The sequence below is a fragment of the Lepisma saccharinum genome, chromosome 21 (genome assembly GCF_977018435.1).
Source record: "Lepisma saccharinum chromosome 21, izLepSacc3.1, whole genome shotgun sequence".
NCBI classification, from domain to species: domain Eukaryota; kingdom Metazoa; phylum Arthropoda; class Insecta; order Zygentoma; family Lepismatidae; genus Lepisma; species Lepisma saccharinum.
In genome coordinates, this window is record NC_139249.1 from 8,754,794 (window position 1) to 8,772,534 (window position 17,741).

The 17,741-nt window shown below is 40.0% G+C and overlaps 1 protein-coding gene across 15 annotated transcripts in view; it reads left to right on the forward strand.

Moving 5' to 3' along the window:
- The window catches only part of LOC146004042 (nucleolysin TIAR-like), a 1,204,848-nt gene that overhangs the window by 1,169,963 nt on the left and 17,144 nt on the right, over nt 1–17,741 (forward strand). For all 15 annotated transcript variants that reach the window (XM_083142629.1, XM_083142628.1, XM_083142630.1 and 12 more), the window contains 3 exons: nt 1,474–1,609; nt 8,825–8,982; nt 12,467–12,596. In XM_083142629.1, coding sequence (XP_082998755.1) covers nt 1,474–1,609; nt 8,825–8,982; nt 12,467–12,596 — 424 coding nt within the window. The remainder of the gene's footprint in view (nt 1–1,473; nt 1,610–8,824; nt 8,983–12,466; nt 12,597–17,741) is intronic.

Genomic DNA, 17,741 nt, shown 5'->3' on the forward strand with positions numbered 1-17,741 from the left:
CTTCCCTTAACTTGCTTTGGTAAGCGATTAGCTCCCACGCTAGTGAAATTCGACGCGGAGGACATCTACCGGTGGTCGGCTGGGACGAACGTGCATGCGGGAACCATCTATCGGCAGGTGAGCGAACTACGTAGTCGGGTGACGCGAAACCGGTCGGGTTACAGGGCCGGGTCAAATTGTTTTGATTAACCTCTTCAATCTGCAGGGCCACGTGACAAAATGGTTCTCTGGCACACACATCAAGAGGGGGAGGAGGACAAGGGAAGCGAAATGAATTCTGTCATCATGACGTACAAGAGTTTTCGTGCATTTTTAATTGCATCGCGTAATTAGTTGTTCAGTTTGTGGACTCTTCGAATTAGTCATTCTACGACAACGTCGAAAATAAATCCAAAAAGCGACGTTAAATTAAGAACCTGCAGTTATTACCCAACGTTCTCGCATGTACAGTCACGAGAAGAAGTGAATTTCAGTACACACACGTGGGCGATTGAACCTTTAACAGGAAGGCAACCTGAACCACACAAATGTTTAAATTAAATGTTAAAAAAACATTAATTATTTATGAATGTCACTTGCTTTTAAGCAGTGTAACAGTATACTTTAAGACAATGTCATTGTGTTTTGAGTTGGTGTTTTAAGTCCAATTTATGCACAGTAAGGCTAATCGGGACTGGACCTACGGTTTAAAGTGGGATCCGAACCACTGTGCCATGTGCCTCTACCGGGTATCGAACCCAAGACACCTTGTTTACAAGGCGACGACGAGTGTCATTTTGTGCCAACCTACATGATTTCCAGCTTAATGTTTCCTTTCCAATGCGTTACATTTCCAAATTCATTATTAATAAATTCATCAAAAGTGAGCCCCTCCTCATCACTAGTTGCGAACCATCCATTCCTCTCCTCTTAGCATAAATGTAGTATCATAATTTTCAATATGGGAAATTAATTCTAAAGTGAAGAAGTGATCATTTGTACCAGAGGTGTCTCAAATTTTTTTAAATAAAAATAGTATTGCACATTTTCATAAATATAGCTGCTTCCGCGATGGCGTAGTGGTAACGTCCTTGCAATCAAGGGTTCGATACCCGGTGGAAGCACATAGTGGTTCGGATTTCAGTTTCAACCGTAGATCCAATCCCGATTAGCATTTCTGTGCATGTAGTTGGTTTAAAATAAATATAGCCAGTTTGGTATTTGCAAAATTTCCAGGGGGGGCGGGGTGTAGTTTCAGTAACCACTCTTGGATCATGTGGATATTATATAGTCTTCTCCCAACTGCCAAAAAGGAGCTTGAATATAGCAGAAATAGTACATTTTCTTACTATTGTGATTCTAGTGTCACCATATGAATTGGGTACTGTTAGATCTAAATATACAAAAATAGATTTAATTTTCAACTTGTGTGTTAGGATTTTTTCCCTTCCATTGTATTTGACTTTTGGCTAATTTCTATTTTCATTCTTGCAGATTCTCCACAAAAGAGTCCGCTACGCACGCAATTGTTGCTGTCCACAACACGGATATCAACGGCCAGACTGTGAAGTGCTCCTGGGGGAAGGAGTCAGGGGATCCTAACAATGCTCAGGCCACTGGGCAAGTCAGTGTAAGTATTTACAGTTAGTTTCATTTTCATTAGCAAGAGTTTGGTCTCACGTGTTAGCCTTCCCGCGTTGGGCGATCGTTGGCCTTTCTAGCGGAAACCACGCTATGTTCTGAGTCAGCCCCACATTGCAGGGAAACGAGGGTGCTCATGCATGTACAAATGTGTAGTACGCTAAACACTACAACCACCACAACAAACAATGGGGGTTTTCAACAACACACGAAATATGTGAGAATGAAATTGAAAAGTGACAACATTGTTTAGCTGGCGGTGTTTTTCGATTATCGCTTCTGATTTGCTGAGAAGCTGTCGACCTGTCACCAAGCCAAGGAAGAACAACACGTTAGGCCACACACGGATTTTCGGTCCATAACTTTCACAAGCTGCTGGTTGTCGCAATTAAAATTCCACTGGTCCTTAATCCAGTCAGCGGATTACGTACAACGAATAGGTTCAAACCATTGTGTTTGTCCAATCGCCATTTCAACATGTATCCTCATCGTCGCAATCACCCAAGAACTAAAAAAGTCAACATTGAATAACCTAGAAGACGTGGTTAATTATTCAAACGAATCTTTGTCTAATACCGACTCTTTATTGTCTAGAGAACAAGCATAGTTAGATCCGAAGTGTAGTGCAATATCTTACCACTTGCAATTAATCTTAGGCTTGCAATGCCTCCTTCTATTTTGCTACTGTTTTTTTTTTTTTCCACATTCAACGGTTTTTAAAAGCTTGATCAAACTCTGGCACTTATCCCAACTCTAGGTCTAGAACTAGAACACCGGAGACAGTGAGTGTTCTTTTTTGTTCGTATTTTAGTTCAGCTTAAGTCTAGAATGCCTTCAACAATACTAGTGTCCCAGACACTTTGGGTTGTAACAATCCCATTAACTCCCAATGGAATCGTTAAAACCCGTAACTGTACAAATATATTGGTATTCTCCGTACTACAACACTGAATATGTTTGCTCAATACAAAATACAAATTATACGCAGTGTATAGTCAGGAAAACTAATTATACGCAGTGTACAGACAGGGAGAAAAATTGCCGTTGTGATGGAAACTTCGAAACCCACCTTAAAATTTCTCTAAATTATATACCTTTTAGCAGACGAGTAATGATCGTAAAAATCAGCAGACAATGAACATTGGAACGTTGTTTTCCAGGATACGGTACAAGGTGGAAGAACTTTAGCGTATGTTTCAGTACCTAACAGCGGAACTGTACAACTCATTTAGTAGTTTGAGCAAAAACCCTCTGGCGCTTTCATCGAATTTTAAACCCTAAACGAGCGTGGGTGATGCAATCAGCTGCTTACCATGTAACCCTGCACCTGCGTTGCGAGAATATGCGGCATTCTTCAACTAATTGTCGTCACCTATATTTAGTGCCATATATATATCATTAAGCAGAAAAACGTACACAGTAAAAGCAGAGATCTAATATTTAACGTTGTTAAATTTTGACAGCGAAACAAGTGAGGGTAGTTATCAATATGGCAACACAGGGGCTCGCGAAGGGAAATATATTCTTCTGCTGTGACTGCGAGATGAGTAAACAAATGACTGTCTAATTTTAGTTCGTGATTTGCCCGCGGTCTTTCTTGGTACGATCGTAAGTATGTTTAAAATTCATAAATGAAATTCTGTGTACTGCAATGCATTACCTGCGTTACTAAAATAGGCCTAGTAGCTAAAATTGGATCACTTAAACATATTTAAGATTGCCTATGCTTTACAAACTTTTGTTTTGAAGAAAGCCCCTTATCAGAACTTACATTTTAAATCTGCTTTGACCTTTCCTGCATTGTAACGTGGACATTTAATGTTCTTACCTCAGGCACGTGTACATTTGAAGCAGTAATCGCGCATTATGTACACTTATGTTCAGAAAAAGTGGCACTCGGGACCAGCGTATGCACAGTTCATTTACATATCGACCCATTGAAGTTTTGTCTTAGTGGTCTGTGTTTTACCATTTCAGCAATTATCCAAACGAGCACGTGGGTCGTTGACTCCCATCAGCCACTTCGCCTGAGCCACATTCCCACTGCCAGGCGGCGCGCGTGACGCGTCCCTTGCCTTTTCCCGATAACGGGAACATGATAAGAGCACCAGGACGATAGCTCATCAAAAATGCACAATGTCCTGTGCATGCCTCGTGCGTGTCATGTATGAAGGCTTATCTTGACGTTGTATGTGTCCGTGCACATATGTTGGTTGCGGCGGAGAAGGGGGGGGGGGTTAGCGGGGACGGACGCTCGACTGCGAGCACGAAAATGTAAAAATTGTTTTTTTACAACCGTACAAAAGTCTGTAATTACTCAAACCGCTCGAGCTTTCTGGTAGATAGTGCCTGCTGGAAGGTAGAACTTCGAGAAGATTGTGTTGGAAAGTAGCCAGTTGTTTGTAATTAAATAAGTGGACTTTGGTTAACTTCAAAAAGATATGAACCTGTATGGCTTTGGTTCATAAACGTATACTTAGTATAAAGGTTACGGATGCTTCTCGCTGTGCCCCTGAGCGTTGCGAAATGAGTTGCTCTAGGTTCGAAAATCAGTTTGCTGACAATCTTTTCATCGAGTATGTAAAGTCATGATCGTCCGTTTGAACTAGGACTGCATATACATATCATTGCGATGAAATGAACGGGAGTTGTAATTTGAAATGCAATATGGTGCATTTTTTACATTTACTATTAGTCGAGTTGAGTTGTAGTACTTTTAAGTCCACTTTCTGCCCAGATAGGCTAATCGGGACTGGAAATACAGTTTAAAGTAGGATATGAACCACTATATGCTTTCACCACGTATCGAACCACATTTACTATTTGTGTTTGGGTCATTTTACGCTGTTGTTCCATCTTGTCTGGTTTAATCGCTACGGGGGGATTAATTAATGGAATATATAACGAGACGAATACATATCTATGGCTTTCGCACGATTAGAATCTCGCCTCATAGAACCAGTCTTGGTGGCGGCGACATTCTTTACGAGCTCCTCTTTCGCGTATTACCCAAGTCGTAAGCGTGGATCATAGTTATTTTCCTATTTGTTCCACACAATATTGCCACATTCTAGAAAATTGCTGTGCAGAAGTTACAGACCACTGACGTAAGCAAAAGACCTTACCATTTTTTCAGCAAATCTAATTATCCTGTCACTTATACAACCATTTTCGCTGCAGTGCTGTGGTGGTTGCAGCACCGATAGGATTAACTTTCAAAATTCAATCTTTGCTCGCATTTGTTCTACAGCGACCTGCTGTAAATCTTTCTGTGTGAACAGAAGTACCAATCCTGTGGCTTAAATGAATATAAAGATCATCCGGCTTGGTAACGCATCATGGACGCCGACGCATCGTACATAACATGTAATTCAGCGTATGTATATATATGTATGAAGAATACTTAAGGCGATTTGGATGCGGTAACATTAATAGCGATTGTTCTTTTTTGCCCTTCTCTGCTTTTTTGGCTCTCTTACGTTGCTTCCCTGCCTCTTCGATGAAATTGGTAACGGGGCAAACTCAAGACGTGGCCAAGTGCGTGGAGTGTTCGATTCACAGTCTCGTCATCGTAGGTTCCTGGATCGAGCCTCCCACCTTGGACATTACTTTGAGAGTGTTCCTTCATCATTTTCATCCAATCAAATTTCATTTTCACCGTCGAAATTAACCATAAAGTGGCCTTGAAGCAGCGCGAAATAGACAGTGATTTCACGGTGTTGATGACCGACGACTTTCTTTTACAAATACATAGCAGATAAATATGTTCGTGATCTCGGTTTTTAATAATGCGCAGCTGTATACCGCAAGCCCTATACTGTTACACCAAACGACACATGCACTAATAAAATTAAACGGAATGATTTATCATTAATTGAATGACCAAAAACTTAGAAATAGGGGTGTAAGGGGTGACTTCCAAATTGTCAACCTCACTTCCACGCAGTACACCCAATTGTCAACCTCACTTCCACGCAGTACACCCAATTGTCAACCTCACTTCCACGCAGTACACCCAATTGTCAACCTCACTTCCACGCAGTACACCCAATTGTCAACCTCGCTTCCACGCAGTACACCCAATTGTCAACCTCGCTTCCACGCAGTACACCCAATTGCCAACCTCACTTCCACGCAGTACACCCAATTGTCAACCTCGCTTCCACGCAGTACACCCAATTGTCAACCTCACTTCCACAGAGTACACCCAATTGTCAACCTCACTTCCACGCAGTACACCCAATTGTCAACCTCACTTCCACGCAGTACACCCAATTGTCAACCTCACTTCCACGCAGTACACCCAATTGTCAACTTCACTTCCACGCAGTACACCCAATTGTCAACCACACTTCCACGCAGTACACCCAATTGTCAACTTCACTTCCACGCAGTACACCCAATTGTCAACTTCACTTCCACGCAGTACACCCAATTGTCAACTTCACGTCCACGCAGTACACCCAATTGTCAACCTCACTTCCACGCAGTACTCCCAATTGTCAACCTCACTTCCACGCAGTACACCAAATTGTCAACCTCACTTTCAAGCAGTACACCCAATTGTCAACCTCACTTCCACGCAGTACACCCAATTGTAAACCTCACTTCCACGCAGTACTCCCAATTGTCAACCTCACTTCCACACAGTACACCCAATTGTCAACCATACTTCCACACAGTACACCCTGGACTCCATTTTGAGGCTCTGGCGACCGGTCCAGTATAATCCTCGTAGTCCTGTGTTTTGTCCTTTACAGCCTCAGCTTTTAACCCAAGTAAGAATGTTTTTAGTCCTCCCGATATTATAGTTATGTTATATTTTAGTTATGGTAAGGGGCACACACTTGTATTATTGTTATGAGTAGAAATACTATACAGAAATATCCCCGTGTATGGATGGATGAACAAGATATCACTAGAATTTCTGACCAACGTTACGGTTGTAAAGACGCAAGCATTAACGTGCACATAATATAAAATGTCTGTAAATAATATGTATTTGCTCATCAAGAGCCACCTTTTTTAGAGGTAGCGGTCCTCAGGCGACGCTCAAACTTTCCCGCAACGCGCCAAAGAGTTTCATATTTCAGCCACATTTCCATAGATAAGTATGCCCCCTTTTTTTCCTTTTGTTTTGCAATTTCGGGAATTATATGCATGCCTGTTGATGACGTAGGAGACCCCGCGGTGGAATTACGCGCGAACGTTATTCATGCAGTACAACGAGGGCGAAACAGATACATTAAACTGTAATCTGATACGGGCAATCGTCCCGCAGGATAAAATAGTAATAGGCTATTCGTTGGGAGAACATGCAAAATGTCCACCGCTTCGCTTTTTCGCCCTCGCGTCTGCTGCGTATTATCACCGGGCCGTCCATTGTGGAAAAAACAAGTAGGAATTAAATTAATGGGGAATTTTGTTTTTGGAATGAATGATTCGGGGATATTTTACGCGACCCTCGACTTTGTTGTGTTTGCATTTGCACCGCGTGCCGCCCTTTTCGTGGATGTTTTGGGTAATCTGAACGCGTTCTCTATAGATACACAACCGCCGTTGCTCGTGGTACATCAATCCTTAATGCTCTAGTTCGAGTTTCGGGTTTGGCATCTGGTGTTGTTATAGTTACGTGCTGTGTTGGTTTTTTATTGTTATTTTTGAATGATTGCTTCATTGTTGGTGTGTTAGTGTAGGTGACGCCTTCAGTAAGTGTTCAAATTGGCAATTTATGCTAATTTTGCTTTTCCAATTGTGAAAGGACACTTAAGTGCCACGAGGCTTTGCGGGCGTTTCACAATTTCTTTTCAATTTGCCTACTACAGTTATGTACACTGCTGGACAAAAAAAACGGGCACTTGCATTTTTTGTGATAACGCATAATTTCTGATTCGAAGTCTGTAACAACAGTTACAGAAAGCTACAAAACTGAGAGCGTAATTCATAAGTAATTGCAATTCAGATGTCAAATATTAAGATGTCCGGTTGTTTTTTTTTGTCCAGCAGTGTACATAACTGTAGTAGGCATAGCAGCACACATCCACACACGCGCGCGAGCTATGATGATGATACACGAAACAGACAGACATACAGAGTCCAATGTTGCATTGTTTTCAGGAATGCACAGCTATGACAAGGAAAGATTATTGATTGATAATGCTTTTATTTTACTTAGCTTTTTGTGTCACTTTTGGCGAAGATGGCGATGAGTGATGATATGATCTCATTAATGCTGCAAGGTTCATACCTGCATAAACAAACCTTAGCCTTCCGTGATTCGAGACAATGTTAAGTGATAAAACGTCATAGCATTTCAGATCCTGCGCTCATTTGCCGCTAGAAACCGTAATGTATATCAGACACATCAAAGTAACTTATTAAAACTGTGCTTTGTAGAGGTATTTTAGAGAAATTCAGATTCTCTAAGTACTAGTTGTTAGTGGCAAGTAGGGCCCGCATAATTATGGAATTACATGGTTGTTTTTCTATTAGCATTTTCTCATCAAATCCGTGAGATGTCGTTTTATCCCAAACTGTACCTAAAATGTTTCATTATAAGTTCATATATTTAAATGTCATTTTCATTTCCTTGAAAATTGAGTACACACGAGAAGATTTGTGCATGTTTACGTGTCCACCAATTAAAACGCGCGAAGTAGAAGGATCATTTAACCAATACACTGTTTTTTTACGCAATAACTGGGGAAGTTTCATAATTGAAAATTTGAAAACTATTGTTCTTCCTTTCTGTACGGGAATCGTGTGTTGGAAAGTAATATAAATATGTTAAATATTGTGTTTGAGATATGCTTGTTCGACTTGAGCAATTTGTTTTAAGAAAATATGACGGTAATGCTGGTAATATGAGTTTTTGATGTTAAATATTACAATGGTTTCAATGCATATTTTTAGATTTTTAATATAAATATATGTATACAGTTATCCTGCCCCTAGTGATAATTAAGGTCATTGCAGACATTTGTTCTTAGTTTGATTAATGTTATAGTTATAACAATGTAGTAAATTAAACACAAATAAAAAAAAGCAGTTATGCATTGAATTTTGTCAATAACAATAATGTGCAAGAGAAATTATTATACAAATCAAGCAGTACGTAGAAAAGAGAATTATACATCTGTCGGTATATATTACGAATCCACTTATTGGCTTTCCATTGACACTTTGTATTGCTTTCTCTTTGCAGCCTCTGACAGGAGCCCAGTATCCCTACGCGTATGGTCAGCAGATGGGCTATTGGTATCCCCAGAGTTATCCGGCGGCGGCGCAGATGCAGGGGCAGTTTCTGCAAGGGATGCAGGGCTATACCTACGGGCAGTTCGGATATCAGCAAGGGTACATGGGGTGAGTTTACTTCTTTTCTTGTTAGATATCAGTGACGCGTGTTTTATCATAGCGACAAACTTACACACCCGTAAAGGGCAATCAAAGCAATCATCTTTTCTTGGTAACGTTTCGCCCGTTGCAAAGCGAATAATGTAGGTTTGATCTTGTATGTATGCAACCACGCAGGACGGATCCGAGCTTGCCATTAACATATTTTATTTTCACAGATTATATACACGAAAGTGATTAGGGTGACCATGAAGTTAAGGGAGATTTCCAACTTTCGGCATTGAATTTACAGGAGATTTAAACGCCACAAATTTTGGGAATTTTTTGCGGTGCGGCGTCACTTCGGCAGGTGTTCATGGGATGGATAATATTAAACAAAAGAATTAATTTGAATTTTATACATAACATAAAGTTCACAATAAAGTTAAAAAATAATACAATTTTGCATTAATCCTGACCTATATGTATTTCTCCATTGATGCTTTAGAACCAAGCATTTTTATTTTGTGCAAATTTCAAAAACTCTTTACAACTATACTGAGAATAAATTGTTTTGTACGGTTCACCGAACTGTGAATGAATTTAAATTTCGCAATCTTCATTGTTGATGCAATATACTGGAGAAATAGAATGCCAATACGGCAGCAGGGAGGATAAAAAATACGGGAGTTCCCGGGAAATTAGGGCTAGTAGGTCACCGTAAAGGTGAGTCAAATAAAAATCATAAAAGTCCAACAAAAATTATAGGACACTTATAAAGTGTAGTATTATACTTGCACTTCATTAGACAGTGGAGTTTTTTTCTTAAAACTCTAGGAAAGCGTTCCTTACAAGTCTAGAAACAATTAGAAATTTATAGTTCTAATTCAACAGAAGCTTGAGAAACGCTGGAGTGTAGGTAGAATTGTCCAGGAACATCATTCGAAATTCGTACTGGAATTTTGAAATAGCGGAAACTTCCGTTGGCCTGCATTAGAGAAGGTCGTGTTCGAAGTTTCGGGCGAAAATATCTGCATGCGACGGTAACGCAAGCCAGAGCTGGAAAGAATTCATTCGGTAATAGTCCGCTAGATGGAAGGGGTGGGCTGAAAACACGCTTGCATCCGAGAAAGATGGGGAGGATTGTGGGCTGGGTTCATCTTACGCGCAGACTCCGCCGCCTGTGTGTTTGTTAACTTTTGATTTGCAGATATGAATGGGGCGGGGATGGAGAAATTCGTTTTTGCTGTAAGTTAGCAAGTAGCCAGGCCGAATGTATCCCCCCACCCCCGGAACTGTGTAATCGATTCAGTGATGTAGAAATTACAACCGCTAAATTTATTCCTTACATGTGTGTTTCTGTAATTGCGAGTAGACCGTGTTAGGATAGGTGGTAGAGAATATGTATGAGTAGGTGTACAAAGTATGGAGAAATATAATTGCAAGCAGGTCTGATTTCCACGTCTCGGGTTCGATTCTCGGGGTGGATGATCTCAGGTTGATTGGCTCACGCAGAGGTAAAGGCAGTCGGAGCGTGGTTGTGATCACATCACCTCCACTGTGCTTGAGATGTGCATGAGGTTACGGCGCGATATTTTACCACTATGTTAACCTCGATAGTAGAGAATGGTTATGACGACAAAGTGGATCGACAGAACAAATACCTACGTGGGATTCGAACACTAATCCGTTGCTGTCCCAGCGCATTATTCTAAATTAACACGGAGTTCCATGAAAATGCAGTTTAGTGCCAGCCAAATCAAGAACGACGGTATTGCTGGCTTGGTTTCAGAAATATTGTCGTATTGAAGATGTTTGCGTTCTTACGTCACATTAGAAATCATGCTTGAATCTCCATATTATGCTCCAGAGTTCGAATCCGGGCCTGGGCATGGATTTTGTGAGTGTCCCTTCGACAATTTCATCTTATCACTCACCCTCATTTTCGCAATTAACCAAAAGTGTAAGAAAAACGAAGTAAAATAAATCAAACCAATAAACAAACCACATTATGGGTAGTTTCCGACCCGCATAATCTTTGGGAATTATATTCTCACGTTTTATATTGTTACTCTGTAATTTTCGGATTAATTGCAACTTCTGGAGCCAATATAATTATTTATCGCCTATAGCAGATCAACATGTCAAATTACAGGAGTTGTACATATAATAATAATGTTCCTCTAACGTGCTTGTAAGTTGTTACTTAGTTTGTTAGCAACGGTTTGGTTCCGGAAAGGTCGGACTTCACCTTCCTCACAATTTTGACCACGTGCCTCTTCAAGATTGTTAGGAAAATAAGTTTTTCCAGAACTATGTAAAGTTTACGTTTACATTGTAAACATTTGTTTGCAAATTCGAGAGTATTCTTAGAAATAAAATCTGAACAGTAAATGAATATTGAATATTTTGTAAAATATGTGTGGTAGTGGGCGCGTTCTAAATTCCAGTGTCATTCTTCTTTCGATTGATTTGCGTTATTTTACTTCGCTTCTTGTGCCACTTTTGGCTAATTTGCGAAGATGGGAATCAGTCATGATATGATGAATGGACAATCACAAACATCCATGCCCAGGCCGGGATTCGAATCCGTGGGCCCTGGCGTCGTAGCACGATGTGCTAACCACTCCGCCACGGTGGCTGGCTATTCATTCTTCTTTCGATCCTATCAATAGGTTGTAGTTCAGCTGCTCTACACCGAATAATCACACCATCGCATCTAACGCCGGCCCGGGCAAAGGTTGGTTGTCGCTTATTAATTAATTAATTATTCTATTTTTTCTCCTTTTATTATCAATTATATCGTTTTAAGTTTTTTATGTTCGTATGAATCACCTAAGTCTCTTTTTTCCATCCCGTATGTACACAGTGAGTTCTCAATAATGTGAATACGTCGCCTCGCTGACCTGGTCCGTATAGAGACGCCAGCATGCGTGCTTCTTTTCAAGCGTATTCATCAACCTCATCTTCGTCGTCACGATTACATGAAGAGGCGGATTGATTGATTTATTTTGTTTTAGTTAAATAAGAAAATGAAAAGCACGTCTCTAATTCTGCGCGTGTGCGCGCACGCTCAACAAGCACTTTTCCAATTTACATAATTGAGAATCAGGGTAGGGCATCTCCGATGGCGTATCAGTAACATCGTCGCCTTGTAATCAAGAGTTTTCGGGTTCGATATCCGGTGGTTTCAAACTCTAGGTCCAGTCCTTGTCTGTGCATAAATTTGGACTAAAAGCAAAACCTCGAAACTCAAAATTGGACGTGCTTCAAATGTCATAGTATTATTTATAAAAAATTTGTAAGCCTGAGAATACAGTAAAATATATCCTTTCGTATTTGAAAGACTATGTAACAAATATTATTAATTAGTTTTGAAATCCAAAAATATTATTAGTTTCACGCATTAATGATAAGACCTGAAATTGTTTCTGTAGTTCTGTATAACATGAATTTTGCTTCCTCGAGAGAGAGAGACTATGAATTTTTGTACATTTTTTTCTGTTCCTTGCAGGATGGGGATGCAGCTTCCTGCCACTTGGCAGGGGATGCCAGGACAACCACAAATTCCTGGTCAGCAGATGACCCAAGGGGCAATGCAGCAGCCTGGTGGTATGATGGCCTATCCTATGCAACAGTTCCAGGTAGGTCTTTCCTCCAGTTCCTTTTCTATGCTTTTCTTTCTCAACATAAAATAAGCTTACAAAATTTTAAATGTCGAGCGGCTTTCGTCAGTGTTGGAGCTACGTAAATAATTAAATTAGTAAACACTAAAAGGGGTGGGGGCAAGACTTGCATGCGAACTAGGACGTTCCAACCTAGAGCAGCGCACGATATGTGGTTTAGACAAGGTTAGATGTGAGTGTGGGGTACCTACTCGATGCGCATATGTTCAGTGTTGGCCGATTGTCGGATAGACTGTAGAGTACTTGGAGGGTGCCAGCGGTACTAAATGTGTGTAGTTGTCAATGCATGCGGTGTGCAGAGAAGTTCTGAGAAGTTTTTCTTAAACGCTGAATCCAAACGCTAGCAGCAGTGTTGTTCTGTAGCATACAGCTTTGATGGAAGTGTAGCTGTGTTCGGTTGTCGTGTTTTTTGTGTTGTGTATGTTTCTGGTGCGCAAATTAAAAAGAGCAAACAAGTTGTATTGTGTCAGGATTAAGCATCAAGCTTCTATTTATTATTTTATAACATGTATGACTATAGAGGTTGTAATTTGTGAACAAGGAGCAGAAAATTAGCTTTTTCCTACTCGAAATCACGCAGTCGTTTGCTTTTATATTGAAAGATTTTGTCCCATCACTAGGATGCGATCCGTCAACAATAATATTTTCGAAATTCCTGTCGGTTGAGTCCCAGGCTGTGCATGATTGTTTGTGAGTGTCGCTTCATCAGTTCATGTAACCGTTATTTATCTTAATCATCTTTGGCGTAAAGAGACAGGAAATTTGCATAAAACAAGAAAAGTACAATTTTTTCGAAAATTATTTGATAGCTTTTTGTTTGCCAGTAAAAATAAATGGATTCGTGTTGTAGTTTTATAGCCCTACTGATTGAGAAAATTTTGGATAGAAACATGTCACGTAATTTTTTATATTTTAACTGCACATCATGTGAATTTTAGAGTTCTTGTTAAATTCGGAATGCGTAAACTTATTTGTTGCCAGTTCTAATCTTACGTTATTTCGTACGAAAGGGATTGATCGATTGAAATAAGATTGTTGGGTGCGTCAACGCTTTAGTTATTTTGCGGGGTCCAGTCCCTTAGCGTAACTAAGATCAACACTTATTTCTGAGGACTAAAATTTCCTCACCCATGTTAGGAACTGAGGCTTTAAAGGGGCACTCAGCACATATATGGACAACACACATCCCTATAGATGATTATACTGGCCATAGGTCCAGACATCAGAGCCTCGTTACCAGAAGGCCTCCCCTTACAGACCCAGAAGTAGGTATACAATAACGTGAAACTACACTGTAGATATCAGAATTTCATTTGTTTATTATAAATGTTATAAAACGGCTACGTTATTACAGGTCGTTTGAAACAACCCTGTTCTGTCGGTAGCAGGCAACCGACTGCGCTCCGATAACAGCAGTCACCCTCATTCTGCCACTGGACTCGTCCAGTTGGCGCATGCACACTTTGTCTATGGTCTCAACAAACTCAGACGAACTGTATAAAGCTTACGCAGGATGGATGCGTATGTCTCTCCCTGACAAACGCACTAATTGGAATGATCCCTACGAAGCAGTGCGTGATAACGTCACCGAATACGCATTAAGGGGAGAATTACTTGACCGCCGCTTTTCAGTAATTTGAACGCGTCAAAAAAAAAAATGAACGCGAAAAGTTTAATTGTTGTTGAACATGATTAAAAAAAATTGTCTGTGAAAATGAAGGATGAAAAATTGCGCTTCGTCAAACTGCATGAACCCATCCTCTTGTTTAATGGTCCTGTATCTGGGAATGGAGGAATGCGTTTCATTACGGGCAAGTCCCGGGACGTGGTTTTGCCGCAGTTGCACGCAGGATGATGCGTACGAATTCTATGTTAATGCGTGCGTTTGCGTCGATATCTTCATATTCATTTATTTGTTTATCACACCAACGAAATCCCACTTAATGTTAAACAAATAATTTGACAAATGGTCCCCGGTTCGATTGTGGTTCGGATCCCACTTTAATATGTAGGTCCAGTCCCAATTAGCCTTTCTGTGTGGACTTAAAACACATGAGCCCATACCGCTTTGAACTAATACCCATACGGATACCGATACTTGGAAATTATAATAATTAAAAGTTGTTAAATATTGATCGATATTAGTGTGTAAGTATTCTTCATCAATTTACGAAGAATTATACTATAAAATATTCAAAAATTACATCAGAATATTAAAATACATAATATGTAATCACAAAATCCAATTTTCACACAGAACCGGTGCAAAATGAAAAGAAATTTCGAATTTTGAATAATTTACAGAATAATTAGACTCTTCCAAAGTGTCTCGCTGCGGACCCGGCATCGACTCAGCTCTACAAATAATAGGTACATTTCGTACATTTGATTCCCGGTGGAGGCACATGGCACAGTGGTTCGGATCCCACTTTAAACCGTAGGTCCAGTCCCGATTAGCCTTACTGCGCATAAATTGGACTTGAAAAAACCACTCAACTCGTACATTTGATTACTGCAGTTTCATAGTTGTGCGCTGACCATCTACCATGTGTCGCACATGCGAAATTTCCTTTATTACCGAATGTATTTAATTGCATGATAACGAACAATAATTATCCATATTCTGCAGTCGCCATTTTCAACATGGCCTCCATCCTAACCTTAGAATCTCCTTAATTTAATGTGAATTAAGAACGACAAGGGTGACAGAAATCGCTAACCTGTTGTTACACCAATTACTTGTGAGGTGATGCAAAAACTATCATATTTTGGTATCGGACATCAGGAATGTCGTTCTACTGATCCCCCCATGCACGTATAGTATCAGGAAAGTTATCAAAAGTAAAATGGTGTTTGTGTATGTGCGCCAAACAATATTTTGCACATTGAATTCTTGTCCGCTATTGTTACGTTAGCATTTATTTCCATTTGCTGTCGTCTTTTTGACATGTTTGTTTTCGTTGTTTTAATCTTTTCTGTAATTTTCATTTTCGCTGTTGTGTCTTTTATCTATTGTTCCTTTGATCTTGAATTCATTTTCACGGTTGTATTAATTATTACTGTTGTTGTTTCCATGTTTATTCCTTTACGCTGATGCTTACTCATTTACCTGTTGTTCTCTGTACTTATTCATTTTCACTGTTGTTCTTTTAATATGTGCCGGCCTCCGTAATGGAGTCGTTAGCACAGCGAATCCCGGCATTTGTGTTTGTAAGTGTCCCTTCATCATATCATCACTCATCCTCATCTTCGCGGTTAGCCAAAAAGTGGCAGAAGAGCGAAGTAAAATAAACTATCAATCAATCAATATTTGAGTATGTTACTGTTGTTCTTATCGTGAGTATTCGTTTTCTCCGTTGTTCCTTTAATGCTTACTCATTTTACCTATTGTTCCTTTAATGCTTACTCATTTTACCTATTGTTCCTTTAATGCCTACTCATTTTACCTATTGTTCCTTTAATGCCTACTCATTTTGCCTATTGTTCCTTTAATGCTTACTCATTTTACCTATTGTTCCTTTAATGCTTACTCATTTTACCTATTGTTCCTTTAATGCTTACTCATTTTACCTATTGTTCCTTTAATGCTTACTCATTTTACCTATTGTTCCTTTAATGCTTACTCATTTTACCTATTGTTCCTTTAATTATTATTCATTTTAGTGCTTTAATTATTATTCATTTTAGTACATATTCATTTCCTATCGTTCTATCATGATTATTCCTTTTCACCGTTCCTTTGCCGTGTAATACTTTTCATAGTTGTTCCTTCAGCATTTATCCTTTCCGGTGCTGTTCCTTCAGCTGTTTGTACCTTTTTGGCGGTTGCTCCTTCAACGGTTATTCATTTCCCCGGTTGTTCCCTGTTCACCGGGTCTTAATCGGAAACGGCGTAATGGTAAAGACGTCCAGATCGTGATGCCGATCACGGAACCTGTGTTTGTCGACAATGTGCGGAGTTTTGCTTATTCGTGAGCTATGAGTCAATCTCATTCTGATGCGATAAAGTGTCTTTGCTTAGCTGTGTTTAAGCGTCGCATGCGTCGATTCCTTGTAGCCTCGCGTGCCTCCCCGATGGCGCAGTGGTAGCGTCGCCTCCTTGTAATCAAAGAATTCCCGGGTTCGATACCCGGTGGAGGCACATAGTGGTTCGGGTCCCACTTTAAACTGTAGGTCCAGTCCCGATTAGCCTTAAGTGGACTTAAACAACAACTCCTTGTAGTCTCGTGAGAGTAAATTGTTGGTTTCGTCTAAGTATAAGTTTTGAACAGCCAGAATAACTTTGCGGAAAAATTATGTATGATGTGCTCTGTCTACAAAGAGTCAATCATTCGTATCTGATTTAATATCAGAGGTGTCGGTATTTGGCTTAAGTTAAAAAAACGAATATAGTATTTATTCCTTTCTCAGTCAATATGCTGCACGGCAGAACTGTTTAAAGTTAACAATACGCGACCTTTTTTTGTTTTCCGTCTGTCCTAGTCTATTGACGACTACGCAGTTCTGCTTATAACCATGATAGGAAATTTGAACGTAATATTGCAACTTTTTTTTATGTGGGAACAAATAATTTCAAGGCGGATGCCCTACTGTATTGCATTCAAGTTCTGTTAAGTCGCACGGTCGCTCTCAACTTGAATCGCAACGATGAAGTTGAGTTGGCGTCTTCAAATGAAAGACCCTTGCCTTCGCGGCAGCTGTACGTTTGTTCAGTGCACTGTCGAGCATTAAAATGTGACGCGTCTTAAGATTTTGAAAGCTTTTCGATAGACAAACGGTCTAATCTTTAAAGACGCATGCCAATGCAAATGTGAAGGAAAGTTTTCTGTAAATTCTGATTGCATTATTTTCATTCGTTTTAGTTTCGCAACCCTATAGGTCACAGGTATATGTATGCGTTACATTTATAGCATATTCAGAGCATTCCCTGACATTCGCTACGAGACTCGGTGGTAAGCGGCCCGGCATCAGCGCTTGTCTTTCCCGGTGAACGGGTCAGCGACAGTCGCTAGAGTCGACTATTAAAATTACAGTTTTCATATTGTGTATTAACCTTGACTACAGAAGGTGTTGAAAATGATGTCCCTCTGCTGCAACACATTC